This window comes from Carlito syrichta, unplaced genomic scaffold (genome assembly GCF_000164805.1).
Source record: "Carlito syrichta isolate Samal-C Ts95f unplaced genomic scaffold, Tarsius_syrichta-2.0.1 Scaffold308187, whole genome shotgun sequence".
NCBI lineage: Eukaryota > Metazoa > Chordata > Mammalia > Primates > Tarsiidae > Carlito > Carlito syrichta.
In genome coordinates this window covers 648,621-664,856 of record NW_007252283.1, presented here as the reverse complement: position 1 = coordinate 664,856, position 16,236 = coordinate 648,621, and the positions used below count along the sequence as shown (strand labels likewise).

General features: G+C 43.1%; 2 protein-coding genes across 5 annotated transcripts in view; one reads left to right on the top strand and one right to left on the bottom strand.

Annotated features, from left to right (window-relative positions):
- Positions 1-269: 269 nt before the first annotated feature.
- LOC103267619 (acyl-CoA-binding protein-like) lies at positions 270-8,056 on the bottom strand. The gene is made up of 2 exons (XM_008065203.1): positions 7,804-8,056; positions 270-391 (listed from the first exon to the last, which is right to left on the bottom strand). The coding sequence occupies exons 1-2, from the start codon at positions 8,054-8,056 to the stop codon at positions 270-272; spliced, it is 375 nt and encodes a 124-aa protein (XP_008063394.1).
- Positions 8,057-14,897: 6,841 nt separating this feature from the next.
- Positions 14,898-16,236, top strand: part of NEDD4L (neural precursor cell expressed, developmentally down-regulated 4-like, E3 ubiquitin protein ligase) — a 160,729-nt gene continuing 159,390 nt past the window's right edge. For 2 of the 4 annotated variants that reach the window (XM_021716122.1, XM_008065199.2), the window contains exon 1: positions 14,898-14,986. The gene's annotated coding sequence lies outside the window, so the exon portion shown is untranslated. The remainder of the gene's footprint in view (positions 14,987-16,236) is intronic. The other 2 variants (XM_021716120.1, XM_021716121.1) reach the window with 1 other exon arrangement.

Here is a 16,236-nt window from a genome sequence, read left to right as displayed (position 1 = left end):
CTATCTTCCGGCATGTACTTACTACAAAGTTCAAGGTTTCCCCTCACCAGCCTACCCCATTGCCCCTCCATATGCTTAACCTGCCCTGGGGCCATCACGATGCCCCATAAAGCAATTCTCCGTGGCCGCCGTACTGTGTGACTGAAACGTGATATACACAAGTGACCGAAACATGGGCCTGTTCACGAGGAGCTTCCAGAACAATAGCAGAAATGGACACATAAGTGGATGGTTGCACTACTGATAGGGGTCTGTCCACGGGAGTCTTCTCAGATGCCGTTGAACTTGTCTTTAAGGTCACGGGCAGGTTGGGGGCAGAGGGCATGTCTGTGTTCCCCCAAGGAAACAGCATGGTGCTCCAAGAACCAAAAGCCAACGTCGCTGTATTTGGCTAAATGTATAAGGCACATGGGAGATGACACTGGCAGGGCAGGCAAGGGCCAGAGTGGACAGACCGTGGGTACTGCCATAGTTTGATGTGAGTTCCAAAGAACCAGTGCAGAGTGGGTGAGTCCCATGTGCTTGGCTTTAGCGATTTGGGTTTATATTCAGCCGAATTAACAAGGTGTGAAAAATAAGAGGTTGGGCTCGTGGTGAATTTCATCCTTGAGGTGCTTCATCAGGGAGGCTGGGATGGCCAGAAGGAACCCTCATCTGCGCACCTGGTGTTCCATCCTGCAGTCTCCCGAGACCAGACTTGGCCATTCCTTACTTTATTTTTTTATTTTTTTGAGTTGGAGTCTCACCCGGTCGCCCAGACTAGAGGGTAGCGGCCGCTCCCGGCCACCGCAGCCTCGACCCGCTGGGCTCCGGCGATCCTTCCGCCTCAGCCTTCCGAGTAGCCGGAATTACAGGCGCGCACTACCACGCCCGGCTGATTTCTTGATTTATTGTAGAGATGAGGTCTCGCTGCCCAGGCGGGTCTTGAACCCGCGGGCTCAGGCAATCCACTCCTCTCAGCCTTCCAAAGGCACGGGATTACAGGCTGAGCCACGGAGCCCAGCTAATTCCTTACTTTATTATCAAGAAGGAGGAGGTGTGTGTGGGCAGCAGGGAGAATGGGGGTGGGCCATGAGTCCACCCAGGAGCAACTGTAGAGTGAAAGGAGACTGAAGATGAAGTCTGGGGGAACCTCCACAATATAACTTGGTATTTCTAGGGTCTGAGTTCTTTCTGGGAGTGTCCAAGCACTCTTCCACACCCTTTGCTGAATGAGCGGTATTCTGTCTCCATGAGAGCTTTTCTACACCCACCAGCTCTCTTGGCGTCCCCTGGGAGCTAATGAGAAATGCAGATTCTTGGGGCTCACCTCATGCCTGCCCAGTAAGAGCTGCAGTCGAACGAGATCCCCAGGTGATAACTATATACATTAAGCGCTGGGAGAACATGGTTCTGCTCTGTAGAATAGCTTTGCCTGTCGTATAAAAGTGTTTTCTTCTCTTTTTTTGGTCTGTATAGGGCCTTTTAGAGTGTTCTCAAAATTAGAGACTGTAGAGTAAGTTTAATTAGCAATTAATGAGTCGTATTTGGCTAGACAACATAGTCGTATCCACACAGGTACCATTTATTGTACCTGGATGGTGTGTGTCTAGTTGGGGTTTTGGGCTGACTCAGAAGGAGGCATGCTGCTGGAACGTTCATTGCAGAAGTCCTGATATGTTCACATTGCCCGCGGTAATCTAGGACACTTTGCCCCCTAATGATTCGCTGGGAAGAGAGCTCTTGTCTCTATGATGACGCTTGCTGCAGCCCCAAGTGGCCTGTATTTAGTATAATTGTCAGCTCTCTTTAATAGTATCTCATTCTATGTCAGCTGCACAAAAATGTGAGGTTAATTACAGTGAAAGTTTTCTCAATCATTTGTCTTTATTGCATTTGTTTGGCACGCGACAATTCACATATCGATTGAGACATCTTTAAAGGAAGCCTTTTCAGGGTAGGGAAAAAAAAATTAGCAACAGACATGAAGAAGCATGAAAAATAACAATGAGAACTTAAGCAACTTGAATAAAATGTATAATGGTGCATAATGAGCTAGGGATCCACTATTAAAAGTGGACTCCCCTTTCAGTTTGTACATGATTATCAACAGTCTAACCAGAGTTTCTTTCTGGAATTGTTTTATTATTTTCTCCCCAAGACAATCTTCAAGCATTAATATTGCTTGTATCCTTTAGATTTGAATATTTGATTTTCACATACATGTATATAAATCAGATACAATGTTATTCTTTTACTTAATAAAAGTGGCCTATGAGTTTAGTTTTTTGTGTCAGGTAATATTGCTGAAATGAACTCAACTGTGAAGTTGTGTGTGTGTGTGTGTGTGTGTGTGTGTGTGTGTGTATGTATATGCATGTGCGCACACCATTTTGTTTCTTTAAATATGTTTGCACTTGTAACTCAGGACTCTTGGGAAATGATTGTCTGTTACCCCCTATTGTGGAAAAGTAAAGAAAATGAAGCAGGTTCCAGAAAATGAGACTTAGGTGGAAAATAAATTCTGTGTCTATTTATTCATGATCAGGTAGGAGATTTAAACATGCTGAGAATTTCACATTTTGGCAAGTCAGGCAGGACAATGTGGAAAGAAGCGAACCTTTCATAATGTTTGGTGAGAAGTCAAGCAACCAAGGAATATTTGTCAAGGGCCCGTTTTGTGCAAGATTCCATGGAAAATTCACATGAACCTGAGAAATAGACAGGGGCCCTAAGTTATTTGCAGCTGGTTTTAGAGACTTAAGATTTACACTTGAAGAAGAACAAACAATATATAGGAAGGTACATGATTTGATAGGAAAGGGAGCAGTCCAAGTAGTCAGACTGTAGGAATCTGGAGAATGGAGAGGCTGGTGATTAGAGGATAGTTTCTCCTGGGGAAATCAGGGAGGGTGGGTACTGGCTGCTGGGAAAAAGAGTCAGAGAAGTAAGTGAAGGATCACCAGTAAGTGAATATGCACTAGGGCTGAGTGGGCTGAAGACTTTGAGGCAATTCGATGACCTGTTTCGAGAATTAAACAGATGCGGCTTTATTGACAAGTACTTTAAATGAGATTCTCCCCTTACTGCCCAAGAGAAATTGTAAAGCATAGGGCAAAAGTAAAAGAAAAGGACCCTGTGTTCTGTCAGTTAAATATAATGGAAATCTGACCTCCAGTTATTATGGGAGAGGTGCCTTGTGTTCTATGTAAATTCTCTTAATCTGTCCTGTGTGCCTTTATCCTGTGATAATTTAGCACTTTTTCTTCAGGGTTGCAGGGGCAGGGAGAAATACATGTTCATAAAACAATGTCTTCTAGTGGCATAAATTTTTAGTGCTCCAACATATACCTTGACGAGGAGGGAGTGGCGTGTGTAGAAACGATCCCTTACTAATGATGACACAGCTGCCCCTAGGTTCTCTCTAGAAAGTCCTTCAACAAACACCAGTCTCACATAACACAATAACTTGAGGGAGGATTTTTTTTTTTAATTGAAATGCCCTCAGGTTCCTGTTGGACATAACCAGGCTGAGACCACCACAATCTAAATGTCCACCCTTTTCGAATGAGTCAGACACAAGGAAAAGTCTCCAGCATGTGTGTCCAGCTTTGGAGATGTAGCAATGGACACCAGTGTTTACACTGGTGGATGGGTCAGCTAAGGTTTTTCATGTTGTGGAGGGCTTTGTTCCTTCTATAAACACCCTCCTTTTTAGTAGTATATGGGCCCAGGGGTTCCAAATGTGAGTACCTGCCATATATTTATCTGTACAACTGGGGAAAACAGGCATCCCATGGCTCATAAGTTCTCTCTAGAATCGAGGCACTGTGATAATACAGTGAAGCACAATTGTTTCCCTCCCCACCCCGTGTTCCATCTTAAGCAGTCTTGTGCGGTATTGCACTCAGAATAACAGCGGGGTCAAGTGTCTGGTGGTTTGCAAGCTTAATAGACTTGAAAATAACATCTAAAAAATCATTTTCTCTGCCTTTTTTTGAGCATTGAGGGGATACTTTGATCCGTTTGTCTCCCTGAGGAATTCTGGGATTTCCTCGGCAGTCTTGTGTTGCTGATAGGCTGAATGTGGTTGGCGGAATGGCGTTAGGAGCACACAGGTTTTAAGTGTCCTTCTGCACCTTAGTGCAAGCCCACAATCCTTTATCTGTGGTCCGAACGTCCAGAAAGCCCTGGAAACCAAAAACATCTTTGTAGGTTTGTGGGAAACTCATTTGAGAGCAAAACCCGATGTGAAAGGACCCAAGATTGTTGCTGGCTTTATGTAGAACGCTTAATTTAGCCCTTCAAGCTTCTTGGTGCACAGATACTGACATTTGACTGTGGGTCCAGCCCCACAATAATTGAAATAATCACTGAGTCATCTTTCTAAAATGAGGACAGAATTCTGTAACACGTTTGGCCCCGAGGGTTTCTGATCAAGGCTGGCCTTAACAGGGCTTGGTTTGCTTGGGCTGCCAGAACAAAGCTTCGTAAACTGGGTAACTAATAACAGAAATGGATCACCTGACCCTTCTGGAGGTTAGAAGTCTGAAATCAAGGTGTCAAGAGAGGACCCTTCCCTATCCCAGCCTTTGGTGTTGGCTGGCAACGCTTGATGCTCCTTGGCTTCTAGATGGGTGTCTCCTCCCTGGGTCTTCACACCATCTTCCCTCTGTGCCCTTCTGTTTTTGTGTCTAGACTTCCCCCTTTTCATAAAACACCAGCCATATTGGGTTAGGCCTCAACCTCATGATTTCATTTTAACCTGATTACCGCTGTGGATCCAGATTGCAATTCCAAATGAGGTTACATTTTGAAATACGTGGAGTTGTGTGACTTTTAGTGTTGTCTTCTCTGGAGATAATTCACCATCCCATAAGACAGGAGGTGCTTCAGAACAAGATACTCCATTCTTTTTTTGTGTTCAGGTCAGTGCCAAGTTCAAGACCTTTGCCTCATGGCTTTTCTAGTGTCCCTGGGAATGTGTGTCAGCGGCATCTGCTTCACTGGATGGATGTCACTGATGGGGCCACCTGTTCTTCCCCCTGTTAGCTCCAAGTGAGGGCAGAGTCTCTTCCCCTCAGCATCTTACCTTGAGAAGAAAGGCAGATCTGCCAGTGAGAACTGAACTGAGTGTTGGGAAAGTTACTGAAGTGCCCCTGACACATTGTCACTCCCACCTCTGAGAAGTCTAGAATGTTCCCAGGTGCTTAGGGCAGTGTTTGGCTTGTGGTAAACACTTAGGAGTGAAACACGCTTGGGGCAGTGCTTGGCTTGTGGTAAACACTCAGGGGTAGAAAGGTTGGTGCTCAGGTGCATAGGAAGTGTTTACCAGAGTACATGATTGTGTGAACTCAATTTACTGTCTGCCCAGCCAATACATTGACCATGTGAGGGCCTCCTCTCAGCATAGCCTGGTAACAGGTTTTGTTGTTGTTTACTGGTTTGAACAGTGTCTTCTCTGCTAGATCTTGGTCCTGGGCACCAAGCACACACAGGTGATCAGCAGGGTTCCTTACTGTCATGCCGAAGGGATGCTGTGTGCCTCTCTTTGGTCCTAGCATCCTGGAGGGATACTGGAAATAAAGTGCCAGCCGTGTTCTGGGAGCTGATGGCTTTTCCAGAATTAATTAAAAGTAAGGCTCTCTCTCTCTCTCTCTCTCTGCCTGTTTAGTTAACACAGGCTGAATTCCCTGAGTGGTTCTTTAGAACTTGCTCTCTTTTCTAGTTAGACACAGCTTAGTGTTAACTCCACTTTGGCATCAAGTACAAAGTTCCTTTGCTTGGCCAGCATTATTTTCTGTTTGATCTGAGGACATGGTTGAGATTAGCCAGGGAATTGCCTTTCAGGGTTACCAGAGAAAAATTAGTTTGGAAATCTCTTCCCATACTTGATTTCAGTGCAATTCTGTGTCTCTGTAGGTGTCTTTTCAGGCTACTTACTTCATAAATTGGGGATGGAGGGAGCCAATTTATAAGAAGAATAAAAGCCAATTAATCGATTAGGAATATATCCTTGCATTTCTGTTTTATTAAGTTCCAGTTAGATTGACTTCCTTTTCTAACCATGAGGGAAATGGATGAACTGGTTTGGTAACTCGGTATCCCACCAGACTCTTGTAAAAACAAATTGAATGACTGACGAGATCGTATCTTGGAATTTTTCTCTTTGCCTTCTGATCCCACCACTATTCATTTTCTTTGCCATATCCATGAAATGGGGATACAAAGATCCCCCTTGCCTGGATTGTTGTAGGGGTTAGAGATGTGTCTATATGAGGCACCAAGCATAATGCTGTGCACTCAGAAGGTGCTTAATAAATGATATTGGAAGTTGTTACCATTGTTCATAAAATTTTTCCTGCTTTTTAAAGATCATCTTAGAATAATCATTTATAAACTTCTTTGGGTTCTTAATATTTACAGCCAAAAGGCAAAATAAACAATCTTGTCTGACTTCAGTTTCTCTGGAGGAGACATGGACAGCCTCTTTGTGGACAGGGTCTATGTCTGTGTCCCTTTAGCCCTGTCCCCCAGTTTGGCACCCACCCTAGTCCCTCGTGCATGGTGGGCACCTCTTGACTGTCTGAGCAATTAAATCGATCGTGAATGTTTCCACAAAGGGAACAGCTTTTGTTTTCCCCTTTCCTTTGGTCCTTGTGAGTTGCTGTCTCTCTTGGCTGTATTGAAGTATTACTAGCGGACAAGAAAGAGCTGTTTTCTTAACTACTGGTAGCTGGGGGAAATATATAATAGAAATTCTAGGTAGAAAAAGTATCTGAAGCCCTGGGGTTTGTTATTGAGGTATAGACTGGCCATGAAATTACAGGGTTCATTTTTTCATTGAAGAGTCAATTGTAGTGGAAACATATGGGTAATTATTAATGGTATTCTCATAATTTTTATATACTCATAAAGTACATTTGCTGGCAGTTAAAAAATTTAGAAATAATAAAAACCATAAGTGAGAAAAGCATAATTCATAAGTTTATCATCAAGAGAATGACTATAACATTTTAGCTAAGTTTTCCTCAATTATTTTCATATATATTGTTTGAATTAGTCACATTTTTAGACCCTGCTTTCCTTAATAATGTATCATGATCTTTTTCTCTCCTTTCACAATACTTTTTGAAAACATGATTTTAGTGACCTATAATTTCTAGCACATGGGTGCACCATAATTTATTTAATCACTTCCTTATTCAGCTGGAAGGCTACTTCTAATTTTTCCTTATTTTATATGATGCTGTAATGAGTATCTTTTGCAAATAAATATTTACTTGCATCTCTGATTACTTCTTGGGGAAATAAACCTTAGACATAAATTTGATGAGTCAAATGCTTTTGCTACTTCTGCTGTATTGCTTCCCAGAAAACTTGTAATAATCTTTCAAGTAGTAGAGTAATAAAATGTCTCCTTCCCTTTAGAACATGTTAACTTTTTTCACTCTTTGACAATTTGTTAGATGAAAACTCCAGTTTCAAGATTATTGCATCTACTTCTGTATCTTAATTCTTACACTTTCTTAATATTTTTCCTTATTGCTTGTATGTGTGTGTGGTTTTTTTGTTTTTTTTTTAACTAAAGACTTAGAGTACATTTTTAACTGATCTCAGACAAAAACTAAACTACTTAGGGTCGTCAGTCATTATTTTAGCCCATAATCTGTTGGTGCCGTATCCTAAATAGCCTTGAGGAACTGGGTTAACTGGTTATTTTCACTATTTCATATCATCTATAGTATTAGAAAAAACAAGGCGTTGTATCAGTGAGGTTAAAAGCATAGCTGGCAACAACATCCAGTCTCTTATAGTCCATACTTTTCTTTAGCTCTTCTACTTTGCAGACATAAGCTTTCATGGCATCTTCCTTGATAGTCCCGACTTTCAACTCATTCCAGGCATCCCACTTGACCTTGCCCATGGGGTCCATCATCCTGGGCCAATCTGTATCCATATCGCCCACAGTTGCTTGTTTGCAGTGCCCGTAAATAAATAGCATCTCGTCGTCTGCTGACTTGGTCTGGAGGTTCTTAACTTCCTCTGCAGCCTTCCCAAACTCAGCCTTAGACATCTTAGCCCGCAAGGATTCCAGAGCGCCCACAGTAGAGGCGAGGAGCAGGAAGCGATAGCCGCTTGTGTGTTTTAAGTGTTATTTCTTTATTGAGGCTATATGTGATGTATGTAATACTGACAATAATCATGAAAGCAGAAAAGAATGAGCAAAAACTATCATCTCAGCATTTTGGGAGACCGAGGCGAGAGAACTGCCTGAGCCCAGGGGTTCGAGACCACCCTGGGCAACTTGGCAAGACCTCGTCTCTACAGTAAATCAAAAAATTAGCTGGGCATGGTAGTGCACACCTGTATTCCAGCTACTTAGAAGGCTGAGGCGAAAGGATTGCCGGAGCCCAGCAGGTTGAGGCTGCGGTGACTGTAAGCATGCCACTGCACTCCAGCCTGGGAAACAGAGTGAGAGTCTGACTCCCCAAAAAAAGAGGGAAGCTTCAACGAAACATGTTTTCATTTAACAAAATAGGTTTTGCCCCGAGACTTTCTGGTTTAGCTAAGTCTTCAGTGTGTCATCATCAGGATGAATGTGCTCTCCGGTGCTGTGGAATGTGCTGTGTCCCTGAGTTGTGTGCTCTTTGCTCATAGGCAGCAAACACACAGTCCTTTTACAGGTGACCCTAGAACCATATTGAGCACTTTCCTCTCACAGGGAATAAGGATGACTTCCTTCAGGTTAGGGTCGGGTTGCTCTCTTTCTCATTATTCTTGCATCCAAGTATCTTGAAAGGACGCCTTTATAGTAGCTAGACCGGGCTGCAGTTTGAATGTCATCCACCTGACACTGTCCATTGGAGTCAATGCCTGCCCTGCCTTAACCCTTACTGCCCTGCCTCCTTTAAAATATGTGGATCTCAGCAAAGACTCTTTATTCTGATAAAAGAGAGTAAATAATAGGTGCAAAAGAACATAGACCACTTCGGTGAGTCTAGTGGCGACGGTTAGGTATCACCCCATTAATGGCGTGTCAAGGACTGACGGTCCTTGTGCCGTGTGTTCTGGAAGGTTGAGCAATGCCACATACCCAGAAAGTCTCATTTTCAACTCTCCCTGACAGGTGGCCTCCTGTGTACTGTCTTTTGCTTCACGGCGATGAAGGTAGAATGAGACCCCTGAATAAGATGGCTACCTCTGAGTTCTTTAAACCCACTTGAGGTCCGTGAAGGCTGCAGGCTCTCTAAAGAGATAACTAAAGCAGAGGCCCCAAGAGAGCAAGCAGAATTTTCAACACTGGGCCCCAGGTTGAGAATGAGAGACAATTAAACACTTTTCTCTTGGAAGTTTTGCAAAATCAGAATGGGTTTTGTTTTCCTTCTCTTCTGAGTTGGGGTCTCACTCTGTTGCCCAGGCTGGAGTGCAGTAGCACAATCATGGCTCACCACAGCCTCGGCCTCCCGGGCTCAGGCAATCCTTCCTCTTCAGCCTACTGAGTAGCTGGGACCACAGGTGCAGTCCACCATGCCCAGCTAATTTTTATTTATTTATTTATTTATTGTAGAGATGAGGTCTCGCTATGTTGCCCAGGCTGGTCTCCAACGCCTGGGCTCAAATGATCCTCCCATCTTATCCTCCCAGAGTATTGGGATTACAGGCATGAGCCACCGTGCCCAGCCCAGAATAGATTTTTGAACAGAATTTTTTGGTAACTTCTTCTGAGAGAGCAGGTAGTTGTGAACTTTTGCTGAGTGTCTTGGTATCTGTTAGACTCCTTGTGATGTCATTGCAGCTGCGAGGATCTGTACTCCAGCTAGTGATATCATGCAGTTAATGGTGTGTCTCTTATCTCTGAGATAAGATGATGTCACCCTTCTGTTTCTTCCTTTGAATGTCATCTTTTGTGTGCAAATTAGGTGTTTTGCTTGTGAGTGAAAAGCTAGAACCAAGTTATGTTTTTCTTCTGGGTTTTGTTTACTTGGTGAAACAATACTGAGGAACCTGAGCTCCTTTAGGGTAGATTTTGGAGTCTACCTAACCTAGACGTGTGTGTGGAGGCCAGGCTGAATCTGAATAGCACTGAACAGCATTAAATCATGAGGATTCTCCGAAGACAGACAGCTCAGACCATCAGTATTTGATGGGCCCTTGTAAACTTAATGCAGATACATCATTCTGCGCTTGTAGCAAATGATTCAAGGGCCCTTTGTGTAGTGACATAACTTGCCAAGAGGCCAGAGACTGGAGGCTGACACGAACTCCCCTTTCCTCAGCCACCTCCCTGCTATGTTCAGTTGACCACCCATTCCTTGTGAGTCCACCAGGATGAGTTCCAATCCTTTCGTCTTGATCTTCACCACTTGTTTAGACCCTTCTCATTCTTTGGTGCTAAAGCCTTCTAGCTGATCTGTGGTACTTTGACCACGAATCTGCATTTCAACAAACCCATGGTGATGATGGTGATGGTGGTGGTGGTAATGGTGGTAGGTAGCATTTATCGAGCGCTTACTGTATGTCAAGCACTATTGTAATTTAAATCTTTTCCAATAGCCTCTTTATAAGGGAAATACGACTATTATCCCCATTACAGAGGGTAAAACTGAGGCACAGAGAGGCTGTATACGTTTCCCAAAGTCATGTAGCTACAAACTGGGGGAGCCAGGATTTGAGCCCAGCAGGAATGGCCAGTTTGAGCCTGGGCTCCCTCTCCAGCTTCCTTTTCTTCCTGAGCCCCCAGACTGCAGCCATGTCAAACTTCTTAATCTTCAGAACCCCAGCTTAACCTTATCATTAGACCTTTGCCTGTGATCTTTGTGCCTGTTCTTGGCCCTTTCCTCCCAGCCCCATGTGTGCCTTCAGACTCCAATGGCAGTAGCAACTAGATGGACCCGTGCATAGACATCACCTGGAACACTCAATAAATGCAGATTCCTGGGCCCTAACCTTGGAGATTCTGATCTAGCAGGTCTGGTATTGGGGCAGGCACCTGGATTCCAGGTGACTCTAGCTTCCTGGAGGTCCGCGACTGCTGTTCCATTCCAGGTCCTTGGCACACACTGTCACCAGTCATTGTTTTATTTCTCTGTGCTCCACTCAAATGGACAGGGACAGTGTTTTCTCTTTCTGCAGCTTGTCTCCTTTCCTGGTATATAGCAGACATCCAGGAAATAGGAGGCTGTCTGAATCAAGGTACCAGTTTGTTGTCTCCTTGGAAAGGCTGAAAGGAAGAACGTGATGCTTAAACAACTCCACTAAGTGAAAAAAACAAAAGGTTTACAAAGTAGAATTTCTCTTCTAACCCACATGTTCTATAAAGCATTGCGTTTCTCCGAGTCACACTAATGCTAGTCCTGAGTCCTGCTGAATCCCAGCCACTAGGACGGTGACTTGATGCCAAGACTGAATTCTGGTGAGATTTGCTGTGAGTAAGATTCCTAGTTTGATCATCCCTACCCACATCCCTGTCGGGCCACCACACAGTGTGAATAATGAGAAAGCATGCTGTGGCTGGCCAGCACCCAGGAATCACAGCAGAAGCAGAGTCCAAAGGAGCAACAGAGAACCTCGAACGTTTCCTAAGAGAAAGAGAAAGAGAGTAACAGTGACCTTAACTGTCGTTTATGGGGTATTTGTACCGTGTGTTTGGCACAGAGCTGGGTACTAGCATGAATACAGTCCCTCTGAGTTAGGATTTGTCATTCACGTTTTATTCGTGATCAGGCTAAAGGTAAGAGTTGTTACCTATCAGCAGAAAGGGAGGAGGCTTCTGGGAGCAATGTGAGTGTACCTGTTTTTCCTTCCCCTTGACTTTACACCCTACTGTCCTTTAGCCAGCTCCAGGACCTTGGCCTCAGTTCTCTCTCCAGGCTGATCTCTCTTCCAGGAAGTTTCTTGGCAGCTCTCTCATAGAGTTGATCATACTTTAGTACCTACCTGGATGAGCACTCGAGATCATGTGTTCAGACATGACTTCCTCATTATGGCTGGAAGATACGATGTCCCTCAGAGACCCCACCCACAGCCCCCAACTGCATGTCCATTTATTGTGAGCTATTCGAGGGATACAGACAGGTGAATGAATGGCCAGTAGAAGAATGTGGACATTCTATCGAAGTGAGTGCTTGGCTGTTTATTGCCATTACATAATAGCCAGCCACCATGGTGCTGAGGGACATGAAAACAAACTGGTGGCGGAGTTGATGGTGTTTGTTATAACCTGGGGTTAGGTGTGTGTGTACAAACCTGCATGGGCATCTGGCTCCATGGCCCAGTGAAAGCCTGTCCTTGAGGTAATATGATCATCAGGGCTTGAGCTTTCTTTTAGCAGTAATAGTTTGGTGGTTAGAAATTTTAAAAAACTAGTTCCTGTAGCTAAAACAATACTCTTTTCAAATGGCACCTAGAACAGGTTCTCCAAGTGGGGTACTTGGATCCGGAAGCTCAGCATCTTTGGGAACTTGTTAAAAATGCAAATTTTAGGGTTCCGCCCCAAACTGAATTCAACTTTGGGATTGGGGCTCAGCGATCTGTGTTTTAACCACCCTCGCCTCTAGGTGAGTCTGAGATGCTAAAGTCTGAGCGTCACTCTCCTGGAGCATCACACCTGATCCATCCCCTAGACCACAGGCTCCCATTAGCAAGGTGCTCATTGGGCCTGAGAGATTTGCTAGGTGCTGGCTTTTTTTTTTTTTTTTTTTTTTTTGAGTTGGAGTCTCACTCTGTCGCCCAGACTGGAGTGCAGTGGCCGCTCCCGGCCACCACAGCCTCCACCTGCCGGGCTCCAGCGATCCTTCCGCCTCAGCCTTCCGAGTAGCTGGAATTACAGGCATGCGCCACCACGCCCGGCTGATTTTTTGATTTATTGTAGAGATGAGGTCTCGCTGCCCAGGCGGGTCTCGAACCCACGGGCTCAGGCAATTCACTCACCTCAGCCTCCCAAAGGCGCGGGATTACAGGCTGAGCCACCGAGCCCGGCTGCTTTTGTTATTTTTAAACTGGGGTCTCACTCTGTTGTCCAGGCTGAAGGACTGAAGGGTTCTATTTTGTAGACCTTTGTTTTCTTCGCTAAGGGAGGCTGTTTAAACCTCACATTCTTCCTTTCAGCCTTTCCAAGGAGACAACAAACTGGTACCTGGATTCAGACAGCCTCCTATTTCCTGAATGTCTGCTATATGCCAGGCAAGGAGACAAGCTCCAGAAATTAAAAAATCTGCGTCCCTGTCCATTTGAATGGAGCACAGAAAAATAAAACACAGCTCACCGCAGCCTCGACCTCTAGGCTCAGGCGACTCTAGGCTCAGGCGATACTCCTGTCTCCGTCTCCCAAGTAGCTGGTACTATAGGTGCATGGCGTTACACCTGGCTCATTTTTCTATTGTTTTTGTAGAGACGAAGTCTCACTATGTTGCCTAGGCTGGTCTTGAACTCCTGGGCTCAAGCCATCCTCCCGCCTCAGTCTCCCAAAGTTCTGGGATGATAGGCATTAGCTACCTGTGCCCACCAGTGCTGGTTCTTGATCCACCCTTTCCTGAGGCTGAAGGTGACCATATGAGGAGAAATAGGTGCATCTGGTTAGATGTTCCTTAACCAAATGAAGGTTTACAGTTTATGGATAAGAGGAAAGACTGACTAATAATTTCATCTAAACCAGAATGTTAAAAATGAAAATATTCACCTGTAATGGAGCATAGCTGAACATATTCTGTTGCTATGTTTTTAAGAATATGTTTTGTAGCCTCCATTAAGATACATTTTAGGAGTAATAAATACCATATTTATGGCAAACTTTTTTCACTGTCTGATTTCTATTTTTTAGATGTTGACTGTAGTCTTGTAACTGCCAAACTTAATTTTGTCATACCTTTCTCTTTTCTTAAAGGATTTCATGGCATTTTTTTTTTTATCTGAGGTGTCAAATGGAAATCAATATGGCCTCCTCATTTCAAGGTGTTTGATGTACTCTTTGGAAATATCTTGGCCATTACAAAATAGGGATGAAGAGTTGTGGTTTAGCCACTAAAGTTCTCAATTTGCATAAAGTTAACGTGATGAACGGAAGATGACTGGAAATCTGGGGATTGAATACACGAGACCCCTTTTATGATTTTCAGCATCTCAAGTATGAAGGAAATCTTCCCAATCCCTGAATTCTTACAAAGTGATAGTTTGACTAGATCTGAGCTTCTCCAGGTTAGCAATACTACTCTTAGAAGCCAATCCACATTAAGTAATCCCAAGGAAATACTTGTAAAAGATAGTGTGATGTGTGCAAGGAATTCTGGGACTTGTAGTCAGGAAACTTGAAATTTAATTTAGGTTTTACTCAAATGTATAACTTTAGGCAAGTCTCTCTTTAACTTTCTAGGCTTTAATTTTGGGGATTGTGTTGTGGCTTTTTTTGTTGTTGTTATTGTTTTTAATTCTGTGAGATGGTAGATTTTGGCTTGGGTGAACAGTAGCTGTTTTGCTTCCAGTAAAACTTTTATGACCTCTTACTTCCATACTGAAAATAAGAATTTGAATAAGACGTAAACTAACTTTTCTAGCTAGATTTTGCTAATCTGAACAAATTCTGTACGCCTTTTAATATTCTTTTAATCTTTTCAGAATCTGTATTTAAAATTTTTTTGAATGACCTGTAAAATATTATATTATCTTTAGTTAGAATGTAGGGGCTTATTCCTTTTATCATTAGTTGTCGTTATTATTATTATTCATTTGCCTTTAAATAAGCATGACTGGCTCTGGTTGATAGAAACCTTTTCTGAGACTATATTGACTTAATAGATACATTAAAAATGTTGCCAAGTTTGTGGAAATAATGTGAGCTGAGACTTTAACTGACATTTGCATTTTTATTTTACTTTCTTTTTTAAATGAAAAGTACAATCCTACTAAATCTGAAATATTTTCTTACAGCGATCCCTATGTGAAACTATCATTGTACGTAGCGGATGAGAATCGAGAACTTGCTTTGGTACAGACAAAAACAATTAAAAAGGTAGGTGTCTACCCTTAGCTAAACTTCTTTTACATTATAATTCAGTTCAGTTAAACAATGTACAGTTATGTGTTGCTTAATGCCCTTTCATCAGTGATGGACCGCGTATATGACATAGGCCCCCTAAGATTACACTGGAACTGCCTGAAACAGGTGTACTGCTTTTTATCTTTTATACTGTATTTGGGCTGTAGTTTTTCTATGCTTACATAGATACACAGATACACAAATGCTTATCATTGTGTCACAGTTGCCTACAGTGTTCAGTACAGTAATATGCTACACAGGTATGTAGCCTGTGCCGCAGTAGGCTGTATGTGGTAGGCGACAATATCCAGATTTGTGTAGGTACACTCTGGGATGTTCCCACACTGATCCAATGGCCTGTGATGCATTTCCCTGTCGTTAAGCACTACATGACTGTATTTTGGCCTTTTAGACGTTTTAATTTTAAGGGTAAGATGACAATGTTTTTAATAAGCATCTTTCAGTATTAAATCTATAAGTTCTCCATAGACCAAACTTTTCAGTATTAAGCCAAGATATTGATTCTGGTTTTTAGTTGACTCAGAAAACCCCAGTATTTTGAAAACGAATGTTTTTTACAAGTAGTAATATTTTTTTCATGCAAAGAATAAAGCAAAACAAGTATTTGCTCTTGTTCTATTTTATAAAGAAACTTAAAATAATTTAAAGTACATTTAATGAGATGGAGTGGTTTGTGGAATTGGCAGGCATAAAACGAATAGTTTAACTTGAAACAGCCATTACCAAAGGAAGCAAAATCGTTAGCTACGCGGAGACAGAATATATTAAGCGTATTATTAATAAAATTTGTTTTAGTTTCCTAAATTTCATGTACATAACTGCGTCATAATTTTGTTTCCATAGTTATATCTTAATTCACCCATACACGTGTATGTATGTATGTAACCTTTCCCCCTGTATGTAATATGTAAATATTTTCCCCCGAGATGGGGGAAGATATCGACAGATGCATGCTTTCGGCTAAAAATACTGTTTTCACCTGCTATGTATGGATCACTAATATTTCCCCACCACCTTTTGGGGGGTCGTTGGCTAGTCTGACATTTGTCTGCTAGCCGTTTCCTGGACAGCGTGAGTGCTTTCAAAGATTCGACCCCCGCGCCCCGCCCAGCAGCCACCCCGCTCGGTGGCCAGGTCATCCCGCGTAAGGAGCCATCACTGCGGCGTGCCCTCCCCCCCGGCACGGGGGCCGGCACGGAAAA